This window comes from Trachypithecus francoisi, unplaced genomic scaffold, assembly GCF_009764315.1.
Source record: "Trachypithecus francoisi isolate TF-2019V2 unplaced genomic scaffold, Tfra_2.0 Lachesis_group17, whole genome shotgun sequence".
Classification (NCBI taxonomy): Eukaryota; Metazoa; Chordata; class Mammalia; order Primates; family Cercopithecidae; genus Trachypithecus; species Trachypithecus francoisi.
Window position 1 is genome coordinate 58,419,533 of NW_022681462.1, and position 26,967 is coordinate 58,446,499.

General features: G+C 37.3%; 1 protein-coding gene across 2 annotated transcripts in view; it reads left to right on the top strand.

Moving 5' to 3' along the window:
- Positions 1–412: 412 nt before the first annotated feature.
- The window catches only part of FSHR (follicle stimulating hormone receptor), a 194,746-nt gene continuing 168,191 nt past the window's right edge, over positions 413–26,967 (top strand). For both annotated transcript variants that reach the window (XM_033176814.1, XM_033176815.1), the window contains exon 1: positions 413–662. In XM_033176814.1, coding sequence (XP_033032705.1) covers positions 511–662 — 152 coding nt within the window. In that variant the 5' untranslated portion in view covers positions 413–510. The remainder of the gene's footprint in view (positions 663–26,967) is intronic.

The window sequence follows — 26,967 nt, forward strand, 5'->3', positions numbered from 1 at the left end:
GCCATTTTTGGCATAATTACAGCAAAAAAAGGATCATTGAATGCAACCCAGAAGCGTTGGTTTTCTCTCAGGTGGGCTGGTGGAAGAAATTGATGCTAAAGACTGAAGGTCCTGGCCCTTCACTTATTAGTACCCCTCTTAGTGATGTGTCATATTGTGTGTTGTGTCTTTTTTGGAGAAAGTCAATCATGTTATTCTGTTGAGAAGAGAATGGTGAACAGCAAGGAGACTTTTGCAGTGAAATAATGCAAACTATTCCAGACATGCCTAACGGTTCTATTTGCTGTGTTCCTTAGGTCAGGGTGTAAGAAACCCAATCTTGAAGGAAAACAGAGTAGCTTATCTTGCCTGGAAGTAACCAAAAAAAAAAGCATCCCTTGGTGGGTCACGTGACCCTACCAGTTCTCAAGTCAGATCTCTTCTCATAAGGGCACTGTGTGGAGCTTCTGAGATCTGTGGAGGTTTTTCTCTGCAAATGCAGGAAGAAAGCAGGTGGATGGATGTGTAATTATGGCCCTGCTCCTGGTCTCTTTGCTGGCATTCCTGAGCTTGGGCTCAGGATGTCATCATCGAATCTGTCACTGCTCTAACAGGGTTTTTCTCTGCCAAGAGAGCAAGGTGACAGAGATTCCTTCTGACCTCCCGAGGAATGCGGTTGAACTGTGAGTATCAGAGGGAGCGGGAACAACTGCATGGCTGGCATTTGTGCATTGAGTACTATTATTATTTTTACATTAGGCTGATATCTGTTAGGCTGAAATATTTCTGCCCCTTGACCGAAGTCCTGAATAAAACAACAAACTCCCCAGCCCAACCCTCCTGCCTGTGGCTTTCCAAGAATCTTAGATGAGAGTTTGTATCAGCATTTGTCAGAGAACGGCAGTGGAAAACCCAAATCCAAAGGCAAAGGGAAAAGTTTTCAGTCTTTTCAATGCATTTGCTCTTGGGTTTCATACTCTCTTTAGTGGAAGCAGAAAAGGAAAATGAAGGCAAAGTAGAAACTTAGGAGACCCAGAATTGGAGGCAGAAAGGCGGTTTTGATCTAAACAGAATACACAAGGTATGTCTCCCGAGGACACTGAATCTAAAAGGCCAGAGTCTTTGTGGCTTTGAAGGCACCAGGAAATAATTCCTGAACTGAGATTCTGCTTTTAGGTGTAAAAAGGAGGTGGTAGAGAAGAGAAAGGGCGTGAAGAAAGAAAGAAAGACAGGAAAGACGCAGAGAGAGGGAGAAATACAGGATAATATTTTACACAACTGGAAAAAAATGTGATTAATAATTTAGAAATTTACTTAACTATTTTAACAGGAAGTAGACTCCTAGAGTTGGCCAAGAATTTAGACACCATCTCACTCTATCTCTTTCTTTTGCAAATTAGGAATCTCGTGTCTGAAGAGTAAAGAGGATTTTTCAGACTCTCGTGATGAGTTGAGATGGAGCCAAAAGTAGAAATCAGGCCTTTTGACTCACAGTCTACTGTTTTGTTTTGTTTTGTTTTGTTTCCCAACCCCCTGTGTCTGACTCTATTAGAGCAACAGTGAGGCAAGCCTGTTTAATTGTGCAGTTACTGCTTTCTCTGAGAACTAGCAAGTTGGGACTCAGGGATTTTAGATACCCTCTGTGTTTTTATTGTAAGGATTTTAAATAGAAGTCTGTTTCAACCTTTGTCACTTAAAGCTATGGATGATTTGCATTTAATTGAAGAAGGTGGTCATCTCTTTAGTTCACCAATTGCCATATTGACACTGAAACATGTTGATGTTGCATTTCAGATTTTCACTCAGGGACAATGAGTCGCAGACTTGCAGACCTGTTTGATTCTGCTTGCCACATTTCTCCTTAACATCTCAAGTCTTCAGTCCTTATCGAGAGGTAGCTGCAGAGGCAGGGAAAATAACTGGCCAGCTATGTGTTTTGGCTACACTGTCTCAGATTAGACAGCTACTCCTGACTATGCTAAAGAATGTGAAATGCACGAAGATCATCTGGTTTATTAGGTAAATATAAGCACAGGAGAAGGCCAATGTACCTGAGCTCCTGTAAGTCATTTGCTCCTAAGTGACTTTCAATGATTACTTAACCCCTTCTGAGCCTCAAGTTCCTCATTTTTGAAGCCATTTTAATACAGCTTTCTTGGTTGAATTATCGTGAATACTAAAAGATATAGATGCCCCCTACATCCTAATTTCCACCTCTCCTGGACCTACTCCACTTCTTCCAATGTTTCTATGTGGGTCAAGCCATGCCATCCAGTTGGTAAAACAAACAGCCCCAAACAAGTTTTAATTTTAGGGTGATTCCACATAAGCCTGTCTGTTTTCTGAAATATCATTACCAGAAGAGAGATTTTCTTTTTTCATTCTGCAAAGAAAACATAGGCCAAAAAAGAGAAAGAGACGGAGAAAGAAAGGGGAAAAGAAAGAGAAAGAAAATCCATCCCCACATCCTAAAGCTTCAGGGAGTGTATTTGTATGAATTACTATGAGAGGAGCAAGATAACAAATTTTTGAAAAAAAAGTATTGCTAACGTATAAATAACTAAAACACATCTCTGGCCAAGAGCATTTTGCAACTAAGGAAAGAGTATGAGGTGTTGAGACAGTGTGGAAAGAGATTATGGGAGACAGTGTGATGAACAGAGCACCAGAAACAAATTTCACTTTCTTGACAGAGGCTAGCTCCAGGTCAATTTCTTACTTCAGTGTATGTAACAGAGGACAAAGTTGCATAAAACGAAGAAAGGGAAAGAAAGTTCTTGCCAGCTGTTGGCATTTTCCTCCACCTAAGGAAGGAGTATAGTTAAGACCTTTAGAAGCTCTCCCAAATACCCAATCTTAAGAAGATTCTGTCATCTGCACACTCATTGGTAGCGCTTGAGGTGGACCATCCTAGAGTTTGGCTTTGCAATCTTTCTGGAAAGGTGTACTGAGATAAGAAGAGAAATGTTGCTTTGTCTATTAGATTTTTAAAAAGGAAAATTATTTGAGGTCAGTGTGTTAATCACTGAAGAGCAGATAAAATGTCAAGTGAATTAGAACTCAGACATACCGTTAGAATGAAAGAGCAATTACTTTATTTTTGCTTCCTTAAAAAGACTGAATCAAGGTTATCTAAGTAAATGGCAGAAGAGGGATGAAATGGCCTGTTCAACTAAGTATCGCTAATTTACCTTACAGTCTTCCAAATTTGGGTATCAGCTTTAATGATGATTACATGAGGTGTAGGTGGATGGATTATTGGACTTCATTGACTGCAATTGCTTAATCCATCAAAGCCTCATTGTTACTCATTGTTACTCAGGCTCACCAGGTGGAAAACAATTCCTACATTTTACTATGTACATTTTTATCCTATCATTCCGTTCACCTTGCAGCAGTTTCATTTCATTTGATACATCTGCCAGCTATTACAAAAGATTGCTAATTTCCTATGATCTGCCCATGCTAATATTAATGCTAAACGAACAGAAGCACCATCAACAGGCAAGTAGATTTCATTTACTAAGGGGCTCCTACTATTTGCTTTATGCACTATGTTTTGTACATACTACTTCATTAAAACTTCGCCAAAAACTGCAAGTTTGGAATTATTGCTCTGTTTTTCAAATAAGACAAACCAAAGCACAAAAAATGTTGAGTAGCTTGGGCAATTATCCCTGCAGCTCCTGGACGGCAGAGCTGGGATCCAAATTTGAGTCTTTTATATCTACTCTGCATGCTGTGTGAAATGAACATCTTCTGACTCTATACCTTTCTTATTCTGGAAAAAAAAAAAATAGTCCTTTACATTTTAAACCAGAAGTCAGCTTTATGGGCTATACAATCTCTTGCAACTACTCACCTCTATCACAGTAGCAGAAAGGCAGCCATAAACAACATGTAAATGAACACGGACATGTTCCAAGAAAACTTTATTTATGAACACAGAAATTTGAATTTCATATAATTGTCATGTCACAAAAAAAGCATTATTTTGATTTTTTTCAACCATGTAAAACAGTGAGAAAGATTTTTAGCTCATCGGCCATAGAAAAACATGGGGCAAGCCAAATTTGGCCCATAGACTGTGTATTGCCCACTTCTGATTTAGACTATAGCTGAGAGAGTGAATTAAATATTACTAGTTTGAGTGGGGTTTAGGCAGCCTGAGGCAGCATGGCACCGTGGAGAAAGTACTAATGTATGGAGCAGAGTCACTTACGGGCAGCCTTTAGCTGGTTCTGATGAGTCAGAGATGGCAGAGTGTTTAGAATTTGAGAGACCTGAGTTTAAACCCAGGATGTTCCATTAAATTTAGCTCGGTTATCTGGACCTTTGTCTGTATAATGGAAATCACCATGTGTGCCTAACTGGCAGAGCTGCTATGGGGATTACATGAGACAATGTGGGTAAAACACTTTGCACAATGTCTCTCATGTTGTTATTATTGATGATAATGTTGCTCTCAACTGTAAAATATTAGGCAAAAATTATCTACCATAGAAGGCTTTCGTGAGGACCAAGTCAGTCAAGAGATATGAGACTGATTTGGAAAATTGATATAAAGATCTTTATAACTATGAGGTAGTTTACAACCTACTGTTTGTTTAAGAATAATCTCCTCCCAGTGTACATAGCACTTAATCTCCATGGACTTACTTTCTGGGTAAGAAAATGTATCCCTTAATGCTGTCCATATTTGCCAAGAACTCACAGAGCAGGTTCATTCTGACCAAAGGAATTTTGGTTTCTGACTTATCCTAGAAACTCAGCTTCACCTAGAGGCAGTCAGTGGATCTAGAAAAGTGCCTTTGATCTTTCTTTACTCTTCCTGGAGTTAGAATTCCTGAGGAGAATGCAAACACCCATTCTACATCTGAAATTTGAAGTCTAAGCAACAGTATGGACGCAATGATGTTTTTCTTCAGCGGGGTCAGATGATTATAATACTAAAGAAGAAAAGCTCATTCTTGTCTTAAGGAAACCTGTCCTGGGATTATATTATAGACTGCCTATGTTAAACCGTGTCCTCATAGCAAGTTCCCATATCTCATTGCAATCTCATCTCACTAGCATTTACTTCTAATTATCGAATTATCTTTTCCTCTTTTCATTTTCTTTCTTTGCCTTACATTCCTTATTTTCTTGTCCTGGTTTAGATCTCCATATTCCATAACCACAGATTATTATTAGGAATTTTAAAGTGCATCTAGGTTAGTCTTTAATAGGTCCTTAGTTCTTAGGGATGTATCAATTGTGTACAAAAAGGGTAGCCTTTGCTATACCAAGGCGTTCTGTGATATCTAAGAGTGAAACAGAGTTTTTGATGTTTGCAAACTGAGTCACTTTTCTAAGAGCATTCTGAGGATTAACATTCCACAGAGCACACTTTGGGAAAGGCTGGTCTATCCAACCCCAGCCATCAGGATAAATTCCTTCTAAAGTCTAAACCACAACCCAGGCCTCTTGACTCTCAAATTCAGTGCTCAATATCACGGCTAGAAAAGGACCCTTGGATGGGTTTTTATTGCTTTGTGCCTGAGAAGTAGGTATTTAAAAGTGTGCTGTGTTCTCATGAAGGAGATGGTTCTGAAGTATAGACTGTAGGTAACCATGAGGTAACTAGGTATTACCTGTTCCGAGGTAAAGAAAGAGAAGACCAAACAATGGATTACAGAACTATGAAAACCATTCCTAACTTCCTCATTTGTTGAATGTTGACAGTTTACTTCTCCTCAACATATAGGTTTCCAACTTTTCTGGTCACCCATCTAATCAGTTTATAAGCTCCTTTCACATTTCTGCTACTAATAATAATATTCTTTTTTTAAAAAATTGTCATCATCTTTGCTTGAGTCCTGACAATCTAAATCCTGGGTTATATAATTACTTCTTAATTTATCTCTTTCTTATCAATCCCTCTTGTCTCCAAACTAGCCTGCACACTGTCATTCTATTTTCTCCATAAAACATCACTGCCACCATGTTGTGATTTCCCAGTTCAAAATCATTCAATAGCTCATCTTTCTGACTTTACCTGTCTTTATTCTTCAGCAGGAGCCTACTCCACAAGGCTGATATGGCCTTGTTCTCAAGCATACTTTGTGCATTTCTACCTCTCTGTGTCTTTACGTTATGCCTCTTGTTTGTACTATTCTCAGTTTATTCTTTGTCTCTTGAAATTCAACCTACTTATTATAATCTTGCTCAAAGGTTGCCACTTTCATGAAGTCTTCCCTTACCACTCTGTCTTTATTTAAGCTTGCTTTCATTCAAACACTGGTGCAGTTCATTTTACACTTAATCTTGGCTTGCATTTAATTTTTCATGTGTGTCATATTTCCTCAACTGTAGTGAAAATGTCCTCTGAACACCTTAGTGTGTCTGGTTCAATATGACGTGTATTCTGGACCCTCAATTACAGGTAGAACAAATGATTCGATAAATCAGGAGGAATTACATCTTTTTACTTGCTCTGCTCCTCAGTATTGAATAAAAGATTCTTATAAAAGATGATTATTGCTTTCTCCTGCAGTGAACTAGTATAAGATTTGATAGCTTTCTTATTTTCCTTGCTTTTTTATGTGTTTGTTTTAAGAAAATTCCTGTGTGTCATTCCAGAATCCATTAATTTATACAGAAAGAAACATTGACTAGAAACAAGGTCTACTAAGTTAAAAGTTGAATATTCTATACTCTAGGCACATCATTCAATTCTCTTGACTTATGTAATAATACTTGCCTCTCCATACCTAACAAAAATATTGAAAAGAGGAAAGTGATTTTGCCCAAACAAAATCACTTTAAACCAGACAGAAATGTTCAAAAAATATAATTTTTGCCAATTAAGGTCATATTCTAGACCCTGAATTTTAAGTTTCCTGTATTCCTCAGTTGTACTTTGATTGCTACAGTTCTGTCTTATTATCAAAACCGAACACCCCACTGTGCAAATTGCCCTGAGTGCCCATGTTTGGAGTCTCCTATAGCCTTGTTTAGATACTTCTTTGACAGAAACAAACAGCACAACGTTCACACTAATATATACATAATTCTTTCTCTTGACATAAAATCCTGCACCTACTTTTGTGAGAAATGATATGTCTGTGTCCAACATTTGGAATTTAATTGGGCTGGGGGAAAGGGAGGTTTATATTCCCTGCAGAAGAGTAAAAAAAAAAAAAACGACTAAAGGAACAGCTATAGAATGCAGCACCTTGAAAGAGAAAAAGTGGAAATTACATTGCAGGGAAAGAATCCTTTAAAGTAGAAGATGAACTCTATCCTGAGAATTGGCTAACAGCTATAATTTACAGAGTCATTATTAGCAATTGAAGAGTAGGGGTTTGATAGCAGAGAACTGCACTTGCTTGGTAATGATAAAACCCCCTTGTTTACCTAAAGGTGCAAGCTATCCTTCCTCACCCAAGTCCTCTACTATAAGAAACCTATGCTTCAAAAGTAGGACATTGTGGCAGCAAATGGGAAATTCATTTAACTTTTGATTATCTTTCTCCAAAGCCACTAATTGGGTTATCTAGTCACTGTGGTTGATTGGACTATACTTTTTCTTTAGGCTCTTAGATTTAGAGTCTCCAATTTAGCTTTGTTTAGACTAGATTTTAGCTTATATAGCCCACAAGGTCAGCTAGGAAAGAGAGTAATTATTTTTAATTGCCTACGATCTGATTATAATGAGACATGGATGTTTGTTCTTAATCTGACCTCTCCCTGGAGTATCTCAGAGCATGTTTTGTATCTCTGACCTGAACATGCCATTACCTTGTTCTTTCGTATGAAATAGGCTGGCTGATCTGAAAATCTTCAAAGGATACGCAAAATAATATTTGAATAAAGCAGCCAAACCCGTGCTACGTCCTTGAATTCAAATATACTTTTAGTCTTCAGAGTGACATGAGTCCTTTTTTTATCTCGTCTCTCAGACTTTTTTCAGCAAGAGCCAACATAGAGTTATCACAGAGTCCTGTGTCAGAAACCATGAAGAATGCCAGCTGAGCCCATTTTTGTATCTTTCTAATGGCAAGCTTGATGAAAACCTCTGAGAAATAGGGACCTCAAAAGTTTAACTGTTTCTATGAAATGGAAAAATCAACAAATTGAGGATATTGAGAGAAAATTCATCAATAGTTTCATCAAACTTGATGAAAGTTTTATGTAAAATGATGCTGAGATTTTTTCAATTCTCAAATGCTTTGATTTTACAAGTATCTTCAGGCACCAAACTTCCCCAAACCAATAGGCTTTCCCTAGGCGTGAGATTCCAGCAGCTGTGTATAATCCTTATGCTCCTCTGATCTCGCTTGTGGGATTTAGGGAGTAAGCATGTTTCCCTTGGGCTGAATAGTTCTGTTATTTTGAGATGCAGCATGGAAAACCCCCACACAAACATCTCTCTCTCTTGATATTTTTAATTTGTTGAGGGGTTTTAAACAAAGAATTTATGAGGGATCCTATCTCCAGCAATGATTTCATAACTAAACAGGGGCTGACAGGTCCCTGAGCACTGAATCTCTCCTGAATTCTCTTGGAATAAGGACACAAGAAAGAAAGGCCCCTTATATGAAAGGGCCACATCCTTGAGCACTAGACTTTCTGAAGTGGCTTTAGTTTCAAATATTCTGTCCCCTTTAAGAAAGTCTACAAAATTTTGGTTCGTAATGTAGGATTATATCCCTAGAAAATGGCATTGCCTCTTGTTGGTTCCTCATTGTCTCACAATAGTAGCCTCTGAATTGGTCTCTGAGCTTTCCATCTTCTTCCCTCCCAGATCCCTCCTCTGAGATCTTGTCCTGGTTTAATTCGTCTGTGGGCACCAATGCCCAAATTCAGAACAAAAATCCAAAATCACAAGTTTGGCATTAAGATCCTCTGTATTTTGGGCTCAAATTAACTCTTCTGTCTCATCTCTTCTCTTCCATCCTCTCAACCCTATGCTCTATGTGCTATTTTCTACTCGTCAGCTTCCAAATATGTTTTATATTCCCCTACTCAAGTACTATTTTCTCCAGCCTGAATACATTCTCCTACTCCAATATTACTCACCTTTGAGACCAAAGAAAAGATGCTATTTTTCATGAAGTTTTCTTTGAACAGCAAATATTTATTAATTATATATGTGCAAGGGTCGATATTAGGTACTGGAGAGAAAAGAATCAATAGGAAAGGCAAGATCCCTGTCCTCATGAAGTTGCTAAAAAAGAAGAATTCAAACAAGCAATGACAATGTTTTTCCTTGCTCTTACTCGCAACTATCAGTGTCTCTCTCAGAACTCAGAATAGTCATTGTCAAAATCACTAATTTGACAACTAATTGCATGTTGCTTTGTGCCATCTGAAATCATAGATTGTGAGAGCTAGAAGAAATGGATACCTGCCTGCGTGATGCCAGAAGAGAGGTGATGAGAAGACAGCCACTGGCCCGTCCTATCTAGATTTGCCCTCTTGACCACCCTGGGATGATTTCAGGGGCTATACAAAGCCACTTTCAAAATACTCCATTGCTTTAAAGATAGCAAACCCTTGCTTTATTTTACAGGAAGGACACAGACCTGAACTAAAATATAATGAACAATCAGCAAATTAATGATAGGGTTCAATGGAAAGATGTCCAAATATTTAAGTTTGACTAGAAGTTTACAAATTGTCAAAATACAAGAGACTGAATCTTTTCAGTTTGGATAAAAGAAGTTAACACAGAAGATAGAAAAGAGCACCAAAGGAAAACGTAGGCTGCATTGTTTTGCCAACTTCACTGTTTTTCCAAAACTGCTCGTATTCATAAATACTATTTTACGTCTGTTGGGTAAAAGTTTACCTGTCAATGGGCTGTGTATGCCAGCTTCCCCCAAAGCAGCTGGGATAACCTTGAATCTAGTAAAAGACCAGAGCTAATCTTAACAAAGCCCATAGCCCTCCAAAAATGACACCCCTTAAGAAATTCTGTTTTGGCATAAGGGAGACAGTAATAAGGAATTACAGAATGCTCTTGAACTTATAAGTAATTTCCTTGTCCTTTAAATTTCAAACTATTTGGCATGGTTATATTAGCTTTAGGATAGAAAAACAAATTAAATGCAAAAGAATGATCACTGTCCACCATCAGATCACAGCCTGAGCAGTTATCCACAGTCAGCACCAAACCCTTGCCACTACCATGTACCCGTCAAGGCTAATTTCTCGTCAGGGCAGGAAAGGAAGAAACCTTCATGTAGTTTCTGTTTGTTTTGTGGGCAAGCAGTGTAGCATTTCTGTCAGTAAATACACTGGAGACTACAGTAGAAAATGCAACAAGAAACATTGTTTTAAGTTAGAAAACAAACTGGAAAAGCAATGAAAGAAAATATGACAATTATGATGAACACCAAAGAGGTCATCTGGAATACAGTAGCAAAATTGCTTATCAGGCCCCCGATTGTGAAAATCTGCTGAACTCCTTTAATAAGAACACACAGTCTTGGAATGGCATCTCATTCCCCCAAACAAATACTAGAAATACAGGGAAAGAAGCACAAACAGTTATGCTAGTCAGACAGGAAAGTTACAAGGTGGCTCTGGAAGCAAATGTTTGGGGTAAGATTCTGGAGGAAGAAGAGCAACAAGAGCAGCAGCAGCAGATGTAAGAACCTCAGTCAAATAAACAGCTAGGCTGTTTGTCGGGGAATTGCTGCATCAAAATCTTTACGTCTTGACTGGGGCTGGTTGAATTTCCTGGAGAAAATTCTTCCAAACTCCTGCTGGAGGATGAAGTCCTGAATCCCAGCATTCTGGTGACTGGGAAAAGGGCTAGGGTCTCAGTAGCCAGCAGTCGTAAGTGGTATCTGGCATCCTCAAGTCCAGAAACTCCCTGTTTTATGCTCCCTAAAAAATAAATCTTTGGGGTGTTGCTCGGGTGGGTAGGGGCACTCCCCTGACTGTTCTGAGGGGAAAGTCTGGCTGCCTCTTAAATATACTTTCCACCAATCCTCTTTATTTTATCCATTTTACCCGATTTCCACCCCTGCCCCACTCCTAGAGATACCAGTGCCTCCAAACCCTGAGTGTTTTAGGGATGGTGCAGTATAAATCACTTTGGCTTCCATTTTCTAGAGTCTACCAAGTAACACTTCTCAAACTTTAATGTGCTTGCAAAGCAGAGGAATATATTGTGAAATGCAGTTTTAATTCCGCTTTCTGGGATGCTGTCAGTACTAGTTCCAGAACCACATTTCTCCCTCTTTGCAAACTGAAAATTTTCTTGCTCTTTCTCTTCTGTCCTTGTTGCTTTATTCATTTAAAAACCAAATTCTCTTAATGTCTTCTCAATGGGGTTTCAGGAGGAAACAAATAGTTGTTTGTTTAACGTGCCATTTCTATCCAGGAATTCCCGTTCATTATTCACCCACTCAACCTGGCTCTGTCTCCATGGTTCCACTGACCTGAAAATTCTTCTTGTCACAGGTACCAATAAATTTCTCTTTATCTTCCATATGTTTTATACGGTGATTATATCACATTTTACAACCTTGAATATAATAAGAAAGTGCTCAATTCATATGACATATTCTGTGGTCACTTCTCTGTTCACATGTTATACACCTCTCAGGAACACTCCACACAGTGACCATTCAGATACTTGACACACGTTTCTCTTTTGACTTTCAGTTTCTGTGATTCCACACTAGATTTTTTCCTATAGCTGAGGCGAAACTTTGATCTCCTCTGCTAAGTTCTCTATTGCTTCTCAGCCTCTAAATGTTGGAGTTCCCAGGCTTCATCCTGGACCTTCTTCTGTCGTGCATCTGTTCTCTCTGTATGGTGAGCTCATCCAGACAGTTTTAAATATCACCTACATCCAGAATATGTGTGCCATTTCTGACTGCCTTATGGAGCCCAAGACATGTAATATTCAACTGAAACCTTGATTTCTCTACTTGACACTTTTACAAGCATCTCAAAACCAACAAATAGAAAACAGTACACTTAATTGCCTCCCCTCAAGCCCCACAGAATCTCTTCTCCCAGCCTTCATCATCTGTATAAATGCACATGTCACCAAACTCTCACTCCCAAATCCAATCCATCAACAGATGCTGGGGATTTGACACATAAAATGTAGCTCCAAAGTCTCCACTTATCTGTATCTCCCCTACCACCACTCTAGCTTAATTCACCATCATCCCTCACCTGGGCTATTGCAATGTCCCCTACCTTTTCCATTCCCTTGTTTCTCTTGAATTAACAGTCTATCCCCTATGCAGCAGCTAGAGAGAATTTCAAAGGCATATGACATCCAATTACATAGAACTTCATTTAGAATAAAATTTATTACACTCATGTTTTGTGACTGCCTACTATGACAAGCACTGTTTGAAGTGCTAGAGAGTCAGCAGCGAACAAAATAGACAAAATATCTTTCCTTTTGGAGTTAATGTGCTTTGCCATGACTACAAGGCACCCCATGATTTGACCTCTTCCTGTCACCCTGGACCCCTTTCTACTCTTCTGAAACACTGGCTCTTTCCTACCTCAGATCTATTTTTCTCTCTCCTTTTCACATCTTTCATGATGAGATGACACGAGATGACTTTTCATCTTTTCAGTCTCTACCCAAATGCCACCTCCTTAGAAAGGTCTTTTTGACCACTCCACTGTAATAGCACATCCCATTGCTCTAGCATATGACACTTTTATTTCTTTCATAAACTTACTACAACATGAATGTTTTCATTTCTTTACTTACCTCCCCACCACTAGAAACTAGAACTAAAGTTGAATGATGGCAAAGATTTCAACATGTTGAATAGTCCCTGGCACAGAGTAAACACTCAATATATACATGAGTTGAAAGAATAAATGAAAGGGCTTCTCAAGCAAATAATAACTAGAAGGAAAGACTGAATGTAACAAACGTCTACTAAGCCTTACTGTGCCACTATGCTGCATGCCACCTATAGCATCTTGCCCAACAATTTTGCACTGTAGCTATTATTGTCCCTAGTTTGGAAATAAGGAAAATAAAATTTAAGAAATAAATAAAATAAGAAAATAAAATTTAGCCCAAAGCCACTCAGCTTCTCAGTATCAGAATTGAAATTGACATCTCTTCTATACCTGATTTTAACATGCCCGTTCTTTGTATGAACCAGGAAAAAAAGAGACAGTGGACCTCTTTTTACTCTGAACTCCTAAAGTAAAAGTCTAAACTCTTCATCTGAGCACCTACATCTGCTGGACTTAAAATGCTGGATTCATCTTTAATATAGAACTTACGTATTATTTTGTCTCCCATATAGAGTAAGCTGAAGATTAGCACTGCATTCTTCTCCTGCACTCAGCCAGGGTTGGCGACATAGTTTGGATGTGTGTCCCCTCTAAATCTCACATCGATATGTAATCCCCATTGTTGGAGGTGGGGTCTGGTGGGAGGTATTTGGGTCACGGGAGTGGATCCTTCATGGCTTGGTGCTGTTCTCTTGATAGCGAGTGACTTCTCGTGAACTTGGGTTGTTGTAGTGTGGTATCTCCCTGCTACCTTGCTCCTGCTCTGCCATGTGACATTCCTGTTCCTCCTTCAACTTTCATTATGAGTAAAAGCTCCCTGAGGCCTCTGCAGAAGCCAAGCAGATGCCAGCACCACACACTTCCTGTATAGCCTGCAGAACCATGAACCAATTAAACCTCTTTTCCGTATAAATTACAGTCTCAGGTATTTTTTAATAGCAATGCAAGAACAGCCTAACACAGATGGGTATGAGTAACTACTCCATGAGGAGGAGAGAGAAGGAATCAGTGGGGTTGTGAATAAATAGAAGGACTAAAAAGTAATTGCAATGACAATTTCCAGAAATAAATTACAAAGTAATCAAAAGCTGGCTAATGTCAAGGAGCTGTTTGAACAATATGCATGCCTATCTATAGAGCAGGTGGTAGATAGGGCTGGCTCCAATTTTATTTTGCCTTGTACACATTTCTTAAGAAGATGGTGCCCAGAAGCAGTTGACTCTCAGCAGGTTGAGTAGCTGATCTTCTGCAGATGTAGAGGCGTAGCAGAAGTGAACACCATGTGAAAATGGAGTACTTAATGGAGGCTCAGGAATCATTGTAAATACTCCCTAAATGCTCCTCACTGAATTAGATGAACCTTGATGATGGTATTTTAAAAATTTCGTAGAGTTCAGGAAAAAAAATTTATTGATCTATTGACCTATCATGACCTCATAGCCTTTTCTAAGATTTATTACTAGATATGGGGAACTGTACCTTTGTTTTCTCATTTTAGATCTTGTATTAGACCATTCTTATTTTTTTCTTTTCTTTTCTTTTTTTTTTTTTTTTTTTTTTTTGAGGTGGAGTCTCGCTCTGTTGCCCAGGCTGGATGTTGTACAAAGGTGTGATCTCGGCTCACTGCAACCTCCGCCTCCTGGGTTTAAGCGATTCTCCTGCCTCAGTCTCTTGGGTGGCTGGGATTACCAGCATGCACCACCATGCCTGGCTAATTTTTCTAGTATTAGATCATTCTTGCAATATGTAATAAATACCTGAGACTGGGTAATTTATGGTGAAAAGAGGTCGAATTGGCTCATAGTTCAGCAGGCTGTGCAGGAAGCATAGAGCTGACATCACTCAGTTTCTGGGAAGACCTCAGGTAGTTTTATTCATGACAGAAAACCAAGTGGGAGCTTATACGTCACATGGCAAAAGCAGGAGCAAGAGAGAGAATGGGTTGGGGATGGGGGTGCAGGGGAAATGCCACACACTTTCAAATGACCAGATTTGTGTGAACTCAAGCCAATAGCTCACTTATCACCAAGGGGATGACCCAAGCCATTCATGAGGGATCCACCTCCATAACCCAAACACCTCCCACCAGGCCCTACCTCCAAAATTGGGGATTACATTTTAACTTGAGAGTTGGATGGGGATGAATATTCAAACTACGTCAGATGTGATGTACTATTTAGTTCAAAGCTGCCCTAACAAATCCACAGTTCCCTATGTAGTACAACCTGAGAAGCACTAAGCTGGCTCAGCTGCCCCCAAATATATCCTCTGCTACTTGTCACAATACCACCAGTAGTAAATCAATACTTGGAGCCTTAAAGATTGCCCTAATTTCAAATACTCTGCATTTAAAACACAACATTTCTTGGGGCCGGGTACAGTGGCTCACGCCTGTAATCTCAGCACTTTGGGAGGCCGAGGTGGGCGGATCACGAGGTCAGGAGATCGAGACCATCCTGGCTAACATGGTGAAACCCTGTCTCTACTAAAAAATACAAAAAATTAGGTGGGTGTGGTGGGAGGCACCTGTAGTCTCAGCTACTCGGGAGGCTGAGGCAGGAGAATGGCATGAACCTGGGAGACAGAGTTTGCAGTGAGCCAAGATCGCGCCACTGTACTCCAGACTGGGTGACAGAGTGAGACACTGTCTCAAAAAAAAAAAAAAAAAAAAAAAACTCCCGTAAAAAAAATGTTTTAGCTTTTAAAGACTGACACTTTAGCACTTCTCCAAGTATATGCCTCACAACCCTAATTTCATGACACTCCATAAAAAGTAAATTTTTAAAAGGTCTTCCATGGTCAGCTTGGTTTGGAAAATGCTGCATGCTGTACCCTCATTCTAGAGATTCACATGCACATACATATTAAAGGCTCTCAGAGGCAGTCCAACTGTGTATAACTCATAAGTATTCTACCTTCCACACTTCAGGAAACTCTGATTTAGTGAAATGTAGCTAACTGAAAATAGGCTTTGGCAAATCGGTCTCCATATACACCCAAAGGACTTGAAGGATTGAGAAAGGTACTATGTACAATCCAAAATAGATGGTAAACACCAAAATCCCTTTTTAAAGTGCGATGTGGGCCAAGTCTCCTGTGAAAATCTGCATTGTTCTTCAAATTAGAAAACCTTGCCAGATGAGCTTGAGACAGTATATACTACCCCCTTCCCCTTGTTTTAGGAATGAAAAATGAAGCTCAGTGAAAGGAAATGATTTGTCTAAGATCTTGTAGGTAGTTAAATGTATTGTTTGTCCTTTCTTGCCAAAGCCAACAATTTTAAGCTTGCTATTGCACAGACGACCTCCCACTACCACCATTATCTCATACCCTACACATCCAAGGGAACACCTTCCAGATACTATGTGCATTAGAATTCCACTGGTATTTTGTTTTAGTTTTGCATTGTTTAAAAAAAAAATAGCTTTGAGATATAATTCACATATAATACAATCTTCTGATTTAAAGTGTGCATTTCAATGGCTTTTCGTATATTCATAGATATGTGTGACCATCACCATTGATGGTGTCAACTTTAAAACATTTTTATCAGACATAGAAAATGTAAAGAGAAACCCATACATGTTAGCTAGCATCCTTCTTCCTACCCATCCTCCATTCATCCCTGAGCAAGCACTAATCTACTTTCTGTCTCTATGTATTTCTCTATTCTGGACTTTCATATGAGTAGGATCATACAATATGAAGTCTTTTGTTACTGTCTTCTTTCACTTAGCATAATATTTTCAAGGTTCATTCAAATTATAATGTATCAGTTCTCTACTATTTTAAGGGTTGAAAAATATTTAATTTTATGGATATGCCACATTTCGTTTGTCTATTCATCTGTTGATGGACCTTTGGGTTGTTTTCACTTTGGGGCTATTATGAATGATGCTGTTTTAAACATTTGTGTACAAGTTTTAGTGTTGACATATGTTTTCAGTTTTGTTGGTATATACCTAGGAGTGCAATAGCTGAGTCATGTTTAATCCTAATTTAGGGTATCACCAGGCTATTTTTCCGAAGTGGCTGAGCCATTTTACATTCCCACGAACAGTGTATGAGGTTTACTATTTTTTCACATCATTATAATTGCTTAATATCTGATTTTTTGATTCCAGCAATCCTCTTGAGTATAAAGTGCTATCTCACTGTGGTCTTTGTCTTTCCCTGATGACTAATGATGCCAAGCATCTTTTCATGTGCTTATTGGACATTTATATCTCTTCCCTAAATGTCTATTAGATATCAATCCCTTATCACATGTATAATTTACAAATATTTTTGTCCCATTATGTGAGCCTTTTCACTTTTTTGAAGGTATCCTTTGAAGCATAAAGGTTTTAAATTTTGATAACATTCAATGTGTTTTTTTCATTCTATTGTTTGTGCTATTGGTGTCATATCCAATAATCCTTTGCCAAATCCAAGATTAAGAAGATTTATATCTTTATGGATTCTTCTGGGAGTTGTATAATTTTAGCTCTTACATGTGGGTCTTTTCTCCATTTTTAGTTAATTTTTGTATATGATACTTGGTAAGTATCCAACTTCAATCTTGCAAGTGAATATTTAATTGTCCCTTACTAAACAATTGGGAACCGTGTTGAAAATCAGTTGAAGATAGATATACGAGTTTATTTCTAGACTCTCATTATTTGTATTCCATTTGCTTACATATTTATCCTTGTGTCAGTATCACACTGTCTTCATTACTATTTTTTTCTAATAAGATTTGAAGTCAGAAAGTACAATCCTCCAACTTTCTTCTCCTTCAGGATGGTAGCTATTTAGAGTCTATTGAAATTCCATATATATTTTAGAATCAGCCTGTCAATTTCTACAAAGAAATCAACTGGGATACTAACAGGGATTGCATTGAACCTATAGACTAGTTTAGGGAGTATTGCCATCTTAACAATATTAAGTCTTCTGACCTATGAATATGTAATATTTTCCCATCTATTTTAATTTTCTATCAAGGATTATTTTATAGCTTTCAAGATACAAGTTTTGCACTTCTTTTGTTAAACCTATTCCTAAGCTCATTTTTCATAATACTATCGTGAATGAAATTTTTCTCTTATTTTTAATTTGTTCATCACAAGTAAAGAGAACTACAATTGATTTTGGTATATTGATTTTGTATCCTGGAGACTTGCTGAACTCATTTATTAGTTCTAATAATTTTTAGTGGATTCCATAGGACTTTCCATGTACAGGAATATATCCTCTGTGAATAGAATTAGTTTAACTTCTTTCTAGTCTGTATGCCTTTTATTACTTTTTCTTCTCGAATTACTTTAGCTGGAACCTTCAGTACAGTGTTGAATGGAAGTAGTGGGAGTGCACATCATTGTCTTGGCCCTGATCTTAAGGAAAATCATCCAATCTCTCATCATTACATGTGGTGTTAGGGGTGGTTTTTTCATAGATGCCTTTTAATCAGATTGAGGAAGTTTCCTTCTATTTTTGTTAAGTATTCTTACCAAGAAAAGGTGTTAGATTTTGTCAAAAGCTTTACATGTGTCAATTGAGACAATTATGTTACATTTGTTTTATTTTATACTGATTTAATACATTACATTAATTGATTTTTGGATATTAAACCAACTTTGCCACCCCTGGAATAAAGCTCAATTAATTAAACATGATATATAATTATTTTTATATGCTGCTGGATTCAGTTTTCGAATATTTTATTGAGGATTTTTGAATTTACATTCATAAGAGATACTAGTCTGTAGTTTTATTTGCTTGTGATGTTTTGTCTGATTTTGATATCAGAGTAACACTGGCCTCATAGAATGAGTGCAAAAGTATTTTCTCACTTTTTACTTTTGGGAAGAGTTTGTGAATAATTGGTATTTATTCTTCATTAAATATTTGGTAGAATTCAACAGTGAAGACATCTGGATCTGGCATTTTCTTTGGAAGTAGTTTTTTGACAGCTAATTCTAATTTCTTCAGTTGATACAATCTATTTATATTATTTATTTCTTCTTGAGTCAGTTTCAGTGGTTTGTGTCTTTCCAGTGATTTTCCCAATTTATCTAAGTTATAAATTATCTAACTTGTTGGTGTGCATTTGTAAAAATATTCCTTTAAATTATTTTTCTTTCTTTAAGGTGAGTAGTAATATCATATCTTGCATTTCTGATTCTACTAATTTGAGTCTACTATCTTTTCTTCTTGGTCATTCTATCTAAAGTTTCTCATCTTTTTTTAATCTTTTCAAAGAACTAGTTTTGGGGGTCTATTTTTTGATTCTTTGTTTTATTAATTTCTGTTGACACTTGACCACAGAATAACATGGATGAACTATGTGGGGCCACTTATATGTAGATTTTCTTCCACCTCTGCCAGCCCCCCAAGACAACAAGACAAACCCCTTGTCTTCCTCCTCCCCTCAGCCTACTCAATGTGAAGATGATAAGAATAAAGATCTTTACAATGATCCATTTCACTTAATAAATAGCAAACATATCCCATCTTTCTTAAAAGTTTCTCAATATTTTCTTTTCTCTAGCTTACTTTATTGTAAGAATAAGGTATATAATACTCATACAAAATGTGTTAATTGTTTATGTTATTAGTAAGGCTTTTGGTCAACAGTAGGCTATTAGTAGTTAAGTTTTAGAGGATTCAAAGTTACATGTGAATTTTTTTATTACATGGGGGTTGGTAAATCTAACCTCCACATTGTTCAAGGGTCAACTACAATCTTTATTATTTCCTTCCTTCAGCTTGCTTTAATTTGCTCCTCTTTTCCCAGGATCTTTTGATGAAGGTCGGGTTATTAATTTGAGAACTTTTTTTCAAATATAGGTATTTATAGCTATAAACTTTTCCATAAGCATTACCTTAGCTGGATTCTATAAGTTTAGTATGTTATGTCTTAATTTTCATTCATCTCAAAGTGTTTTCTCTTTTCCTTTTTAAAAAAATTTATTATCCATTTGTTACAGAGTACTGTGCTGGTTAATTTTGACATATGTGTGAGTTCCCAAATTTTTTCCTAATATTTATTATTTATTCCATTTCATTGCAGTTGGAACACATACTTTGTATTATTTCTATTCAATCAAAAATATTGAAGTTTCTTTAAGTGGCTTAGCATATGGTCTATCCTGGAGAATGTTCCATGTGAACTTAAGAAGAATGTGTATCTCCTATTGTTGAATTAACTATTCTGTATGCATGTCTGTTAGGTCTATTTATAACATTGCTCAAGTATTTTATATCCTTGATATTCTGTCTAGTTGTTGTATCCATTATTGAAAATAAGTACTGACATCTTCAAGTATTATTTTGACATCTATTTCTCCCTTAATTCCTGCTGATTTTTGCCCCAGTTATTTTGGTGCTCGGTTATTAGGTACATATGAATACATGTATGTTTATTGTTGCTATATTTTCTTGATGGATTGACATTTTTAATATTATAAATTATTCCTCTTTGTCTCCAGTAACATTTTTCGCTTTAACATCTCTTCTGTTAGATGCTATTTAAGCAACTCTAGCTTTTCTGTGGTTGCTATTTGCATGACATACCTCTTTATTTGTGTTATAGAATCTAGTATGTGTGTCCCATAGTTGGATTGTATTTAACTTAGTTTAAAATATCTCTGTCTTACAATTGGATTGTTTAATCTGTTCATATGTTATTACTGATATAGTTGGATTCACATTCACCATTTGGTTTTTATGTCTCACCGTTTTTTTCTCTACTTTCTTCACTATTTTCTTTTTCATTAAGTGAATATTTTCTAATGTTGCTCTTTAATTTCTTTAATATTTTACTATGTTTTCTGATTTTGTTATTTAGATGGTTGCTCTAAGATTTACCATATACATATTATCTCATGAGGATAAGCTTCAGATTTTTGATAGATTAATTCGATTGTGTGTGTGTTTGTGTGTATGTGTGTGTAAGAGAGATTGCTATGCCTATATAACTCTGTTTCCTATCAGATAAGAGAGGAAAGGAGAAAAATATGTATTTATAGAGTCTTTTTAGATTACTTAACTACCATTGTTGGTGTAGATCCAAATTACCATTAGGGGTCATTAGCTTTAGTCTGAAGAATTTCCTTTAGTATTTATGATAAACCACGTCTGCTATCAACAAATTTTCTGAATTTATATTTATCTTGCAAAACATTTTGCCTTAATTTTTGAAAGATAGTTTATATTAATATAGTATTCTTGGTTGACATTTTTTTCCTTTGAACACTTTAAATACGTGATCCCACGGCCTCTGTCCTCCAAAAATTTCAAGAGAAGTGAGCTGATAATCTTATTGGATTTCCTTACAAGTAATGTCATTTTTCTCTTACTCTTCTCAAGATTCTCTTTTTGTCTTTGATTTTTCGGAATTTTTACTATGATGTGTCTGTCTATGGGTCTCTTGAAGTTATCTCCTACAGCAGTTCATCAAGCTTCCTAGATGCGTAAGGCATTATTTTTTTTTAACATTTTTGAGTTTTCAGCCATTATTTCTTCATTTTTTTATTTCTTTTTCTCCTCTCCTTCTACAGTTCCCATTATGCTTATATTGGTGTACTTAATTTTGCCCCACATTTCTCTAAGGCTCCTTCATTTTTCTTTATTCTTTTTTCTCTCTGTTCTTTGGCTTGAATAGTATCTATTGACCCATCTTCAAGTTGGCTAAATATGTCCTCTCCAAGTTCAAATCTACTATGGAACTCCTCTAGTGATTTTTTTAAATTTTAGTTATTTTACTGTTCAACTCCAGAATTTTATTTGGTTTTTAAAATATTTTTAATTTCTTCATTGGTAGTCATTATTTGATGCAATATTATTATACCTTTATTTCCTTAATCATGTTTTCCTTTACTCATACATTTATTATGGATACCTTGAAATCTTTTTTTTTGCTAAATATGGCATCTGATCACTCTCACTGGCAGTTTCTGTTGCCTGCTTTCTTTCCAGTGTATAGGTCATACTTTGTTTCTTTCATGCCTTGTAACTTGTTTGCTGAAAACTTCACATTTTATATAATATATTGTAGCATTCTGCATATTGGTTCCCCCTTACTTGGCTTGTTATTTTTATTTGTTTATTTATTTAGTGACCTTGTGGGTTACTTTAGTGAAAGCCTCTAATGTTACTCTTCAAGGAGGTATAGCTTTGGATTGCTCAGTCCCCTGGGATAATGGTAGTAAAGATAGGGCTCTCTTCCACAGTTTCCCTGACCACACCTAGTTGTTCGTCTTCACTAATTGCAATCAGACAGTGCTATTGTTCTCAACAATTCCCTGGGGCATAAATTCCTCTGCAAATTAATTTAATCATATGATGGCTTCTTCAAAGAAATCATTCTGAGGCTAGTGCTTGATATTTGTTCTGACTCCCAGATGGCTCCTTCCAGCTGTATGGTTTACTCAGTTCTATCTAGCTGGCCTAAATTAGAGCTTCATTAACCCAATGAATTTTCCAATTGCCTTTCACCATAACCTCTATTGTTCTCAAGCATGATGTTAGGCTTAAACTTCTCCACATTCTATTGCAAACAAAGTCATTTACGTAGGGGGGAAAAATGACCAGTAACCTGTTTTATAGCCTGCTTCTCCTCCAAATCAAAATCTCTTAGCTGGGCTCAGAAATGGCAGGCTTCTCTCAGACACCACCACTCTAGGAGCTAAGCAGTCAGTGGAAGGGGTTATTAGCTTGAGATATTTTATATAGATATAGATATAGATATATAGATATATAGATATACTTTAAATTCTAGGGTACATGTGCACAACATGCAGGTTTGTTACATATGTATACATGTGCCATGTTGGTGTGCTGCACCCATTAACTTGACATTTACATTAGGTATATCTTCTAATGCTATCCCTCCCCGCTCCTCTCAACAGGCCCCGGTGTGTGATGTTCCCCTTCCTGTGTCCAAGTGTTCTCATTGTTCAATTCCCACCTATGAGTGACAGCACGCAGTGTTTGGTTTTCTGTCCTTGCGATAGTTTGTTCAGAATGATGGTTTCTAGCTTCATCCATGTCCCTACAAAGGACATGAACTCATCCTTTTTTATGGCTGCATAGTATTCTATGGTTCTTAATCCAGTCTGTCATTGATGGACATTTGGGTTGGTTCCAAGTCTTTGCTATTTTGAATAGTGCCACAATAGACATATGTGTGCATGTGTCTTTACAGCAGCATGATTTATAATCCTTTGGGTATATATCCAGTAATGGGATGGCTGGGTCAAATGGTATTTCTAGTTCTAGATCCTTGAGGAATCGCCACACTGTCTTCCACAATGGTTGAACTAGTTGACAGTCCCATCAACAGTGTAAAAGTGTTCCTATTTCCCACATCCTCTCCAGCACCTGTTGTTTCCCGACTTTTTAATGATCGCCATTCTAACTGGTGTGAGATGGTATCTCATTATGGTTTTGATATGCATTTCTCTGATGGCCAGTGATGATGAGCATTTTTTCATGTGTCTGTTGGCTGCATAAATGTCTTCTTTTGAGAAGTGTCTGTTCATATCCTTTGCCCACTTTTTGATGGGGTTGTTTGAATTTTTTCTTGTAAATGTGTTCAAGTTCTTTGTAGATTCTGGATATTAGCCCTTTGTCAGATGGGTATATTGTAAACATTTTCTTCCATTCTGTAGGTTGCCTGTTCACTGTGGTGGTGGTTTCTTTTGCTGTGCAGAAGCTCTTTAGTTTAATTAGATCCCATTTGTCAATTGTGGTTTTTGTTGTTTTCATTGCTTTTACTGTTTTAGTCATGAAGTCCTTGTCCATGCCTATGTCCTGAATGGTATTGCCTAGGTTTTCTTGTATGGTTTTTATGGTTTAGGTCTAATATTTAAGTCTTTAATCCATCTTGAATTAATTTTTGTATAAGGTGTAAGGAAGGGATCCAGTTTCAGTTTTCTACATATGGCTAACCAGTTTTCCCAGCACCATTTATTAAATAGGGAATCTGGGGCTGGGCGCGGTGGCTCAAGCCTGTAATCCCAGCACTTTGGGAGGCCGAGACGGGTGGATCACGAGGTCAGGAGATCGAGACTATCCTGGCTAACACAGTGAAACCCTGTCTCTACTAAAAAATACAAAAAACTAGCTGGGCGTGGTGGCGGGCGCCTGTAGTCCCAGCTACTTGGGAGGCTGAGGCAGGAGAATGGCATGAACCCGGGAGGCGGAGCTTGCAGTGAGCTGAAGTGAGCTGAGATCCGGCCACTGCACTCCAGCCCGGGTGGCAGAGCGAGACTCTATCTCAAAAAATAAAATAAAATAAAATAAAATAAAATAAATAAATAAATAGGGAATCTGGGAATCCTTTCCCCATTTCTTGTTTTTGTCAGGTTTGTCAAAGATCAGATGGTTGTAGATGTGTGGTGTTATTTCTGAGGGCTCTGTTCTGTTCCATTGGTCTGTATCTCTGTTTTGATACCAGTACTGTGCTGTTTTGATTATTGTAGCCTCCTAGTATAGTTTGAAGTCAGGTAGCATGATGCCTCCAGCTTTGTTCTTTTTGCTTAGGATTGTCTTGGCAATGCGGGTTCTGTTTCGGTTCCATATGAACTTTAAAGTAGTTTTTTCCAATTCTGTGAAGAAAGTCGTTGGTAGCTTAATAGGGATGGCACTGAATCTATAAATTATGTTGGGCAGTATGGCCATTTTGCCAATATTGATTCTTCCTATCTATGAGCATGGAGTGTTCTTCCATTCATTTGTGTCCTTTTTTATTTCATTGAGCAGTGTTTTGCAGTTGAGTGGTTTGTAGCGTGAGATCTTATAACTTGACTCTCCTGACATGGATTCAGTGCCTCATGAACTGGGACAAGAGCTATCAGAGACCCATATTTTCAGCAGTTCATGGTCAAGGTAGAGCCTTGCTTGCACAAGCGTGGCTTGGTCAGAAGAAGGGAACCTCAACCTGTTAACTGCTGTTGCATAGGACTTAGCCTCAGCAACGGGCAGCTGGGATAAGGATGAGAAATGCTGAAGTCCTCCTTATCTTGAGAAGAAAGTCCTATAGTTAGGAGCTAGGGAAGAGGGAACTCTGTGTTCTTTACTGCAGCAGTCTGGAGTGGGGTCTCCACCCGCTCTGAGGTGAGAGGAGAGAGGGAACAAGTGGTCTTGGTTCAAATACCACAAACTTGCCTTTTTTTCTTTTTTTTACTGAGTTTTAATAAGTGTTCTTGAATAAATGTATTCTCCTTTGTCTTTTGCCCTTAGGACCATTTCAAGAAACTCTGAATAGTTTTTGTTTGGTTTTTGTAATTTTTATCAGTTTCACTATGGAACAGGACAGCAGAGCTCCTTAAACTGTCATTCTGAAAGTCAATCCCACAACTACATTCTTCACCAAGCAAAGCAGAGAGTAAGTGGGTTGTGGTTGAAAGAAGCAAAGCAGTTAGGCACCCAGGATTATCATCGTTGAAGTTCTTGCTGTGCCCTTGAACAAAAGAGAACAGTTGGGCAAGCCAGGAGGAAATAAATGTTATTGCAATGAAGTTACTTATCCCATTTTTTACCTTAATGTGTCCCATGTGCATTACTAGAGTAAAATAATTCAGTATGCATGCCCTAAATACTAGTCTGGTGAATGGTAATGGCTCTATCACCCATAAAATAAGGCCAATAATTGTTCTTTTTGGCAGACATAACAGTTTCTTAAACAGTGTGATATGATGAGCAACACATCGAAATAGAATTATAACTGAAAGGATGATTTCCAGTGCTGCTTTGATTTATTAGATTAAAGGGAAAGAACAGATTTATTTTCTTCTAAGCAGGATAGAAACAAAAATGACCTTTTGCCTGAGTATTTACAGTCCTGACCATTGACTGAAGTAATTTCACCAACAGAGTGCATGCACTTGTACCAAATGGAAAACAAGCCAAAAGTTATATCAAAGTCCTGAGTTCAGCATCTTCACAGCAAATCACTGAGACTCTAAACAAAGCAGTACATCATCCAGGATGTGTAACTACAGGCAACACATCTTTATTAAACACTTATAGTGTATAAAGCCATTTGCTGGGATTTAAGAACCAAGGATGCAGCCCTGACGCATAGACTCTTTTAATGCAGCTAAAGAGAATAGGCACACACACATGGCACAAACACAGAAAAATAGAACAAGGCTTTTCAAGTTGTCACATGATAACATAAGGATAGGATGGGCAGAGCAATATTTGCGTCCTACAGAAGTTCTTTAAAAGAAGGAACTACACTAGAATAAACAAGGGATGGGGCACTTCCTTGAAAGGGTGAGACATGTATGTGCTGGGTATAAAAAAGGATTTAAATATATGATAGTAAGAGAGAATGCATAGTAGGTAGAAAGAACTTCTAGAGAACTAGTCAAACAGGAACAAATCAAAGAAATTGTTTTTGTTCCTGAAGGAAATAATATTTTCTCTGAATTATCGATTTTATTTCTAGAAATGTGTCAAGTACAGTGCTTGAGTTGGGGAGAGGGTAGTTGAAGCATTTCCACGTCAGATTTTTACATTCAAGATAATACAGCAAAAATTAATGCAGTTCTTTTAAAAATTTGTGGAAGTTTAGGCAGAAAGAACCAAAATGTAGTACAGAGAAACATAGAGAGGTGAAATAAATGGCTTCTCAAATCTCTGTAACTGAATACAAACTCTGCCTTAGTTTGCAATTGAGAAATATAAATGTCTTTCAGCAAATAATTGATTATTTATTTATTTGTTTGTTTTTATTGCCTGGAATAGGGACTGGCTCAGATCACACTATACTTAGAGGGTCTTTGGATTCAACATCCTATGTTTCTGACTTACTTAAATATGGTGCTAATTTAGCCTTTTATGCATAAAAGCCAATAGGCTCCAATTAGATATAAATAAATTTTCCTAGAATTAACTTGAATTTATCATCTTGTTTGTTGGTCTTCAACTCATCTTTCTTTTAAAGAAAGAAAATAACAAATGAATAAAGGACTGAGTATAAATAATAAATATTGCCAAAATGTTTTAAATAACCTATCTCCCCATTTATTGTGTTTTTCTAGCTCTCCTTTAAGGTGAGCAGTCCCCCAGCTACTGATATGCAGCTCATCTAATTTTATTTTTGCATCACTCTGTTAAGCTGTTTTCCTTCCAATAATCATTATGGTGTAAGTAACACTCCAGGAGAAATCAATTTTTTTTGTACTAAATAGAAAACCCCATTTACCTTCCCAG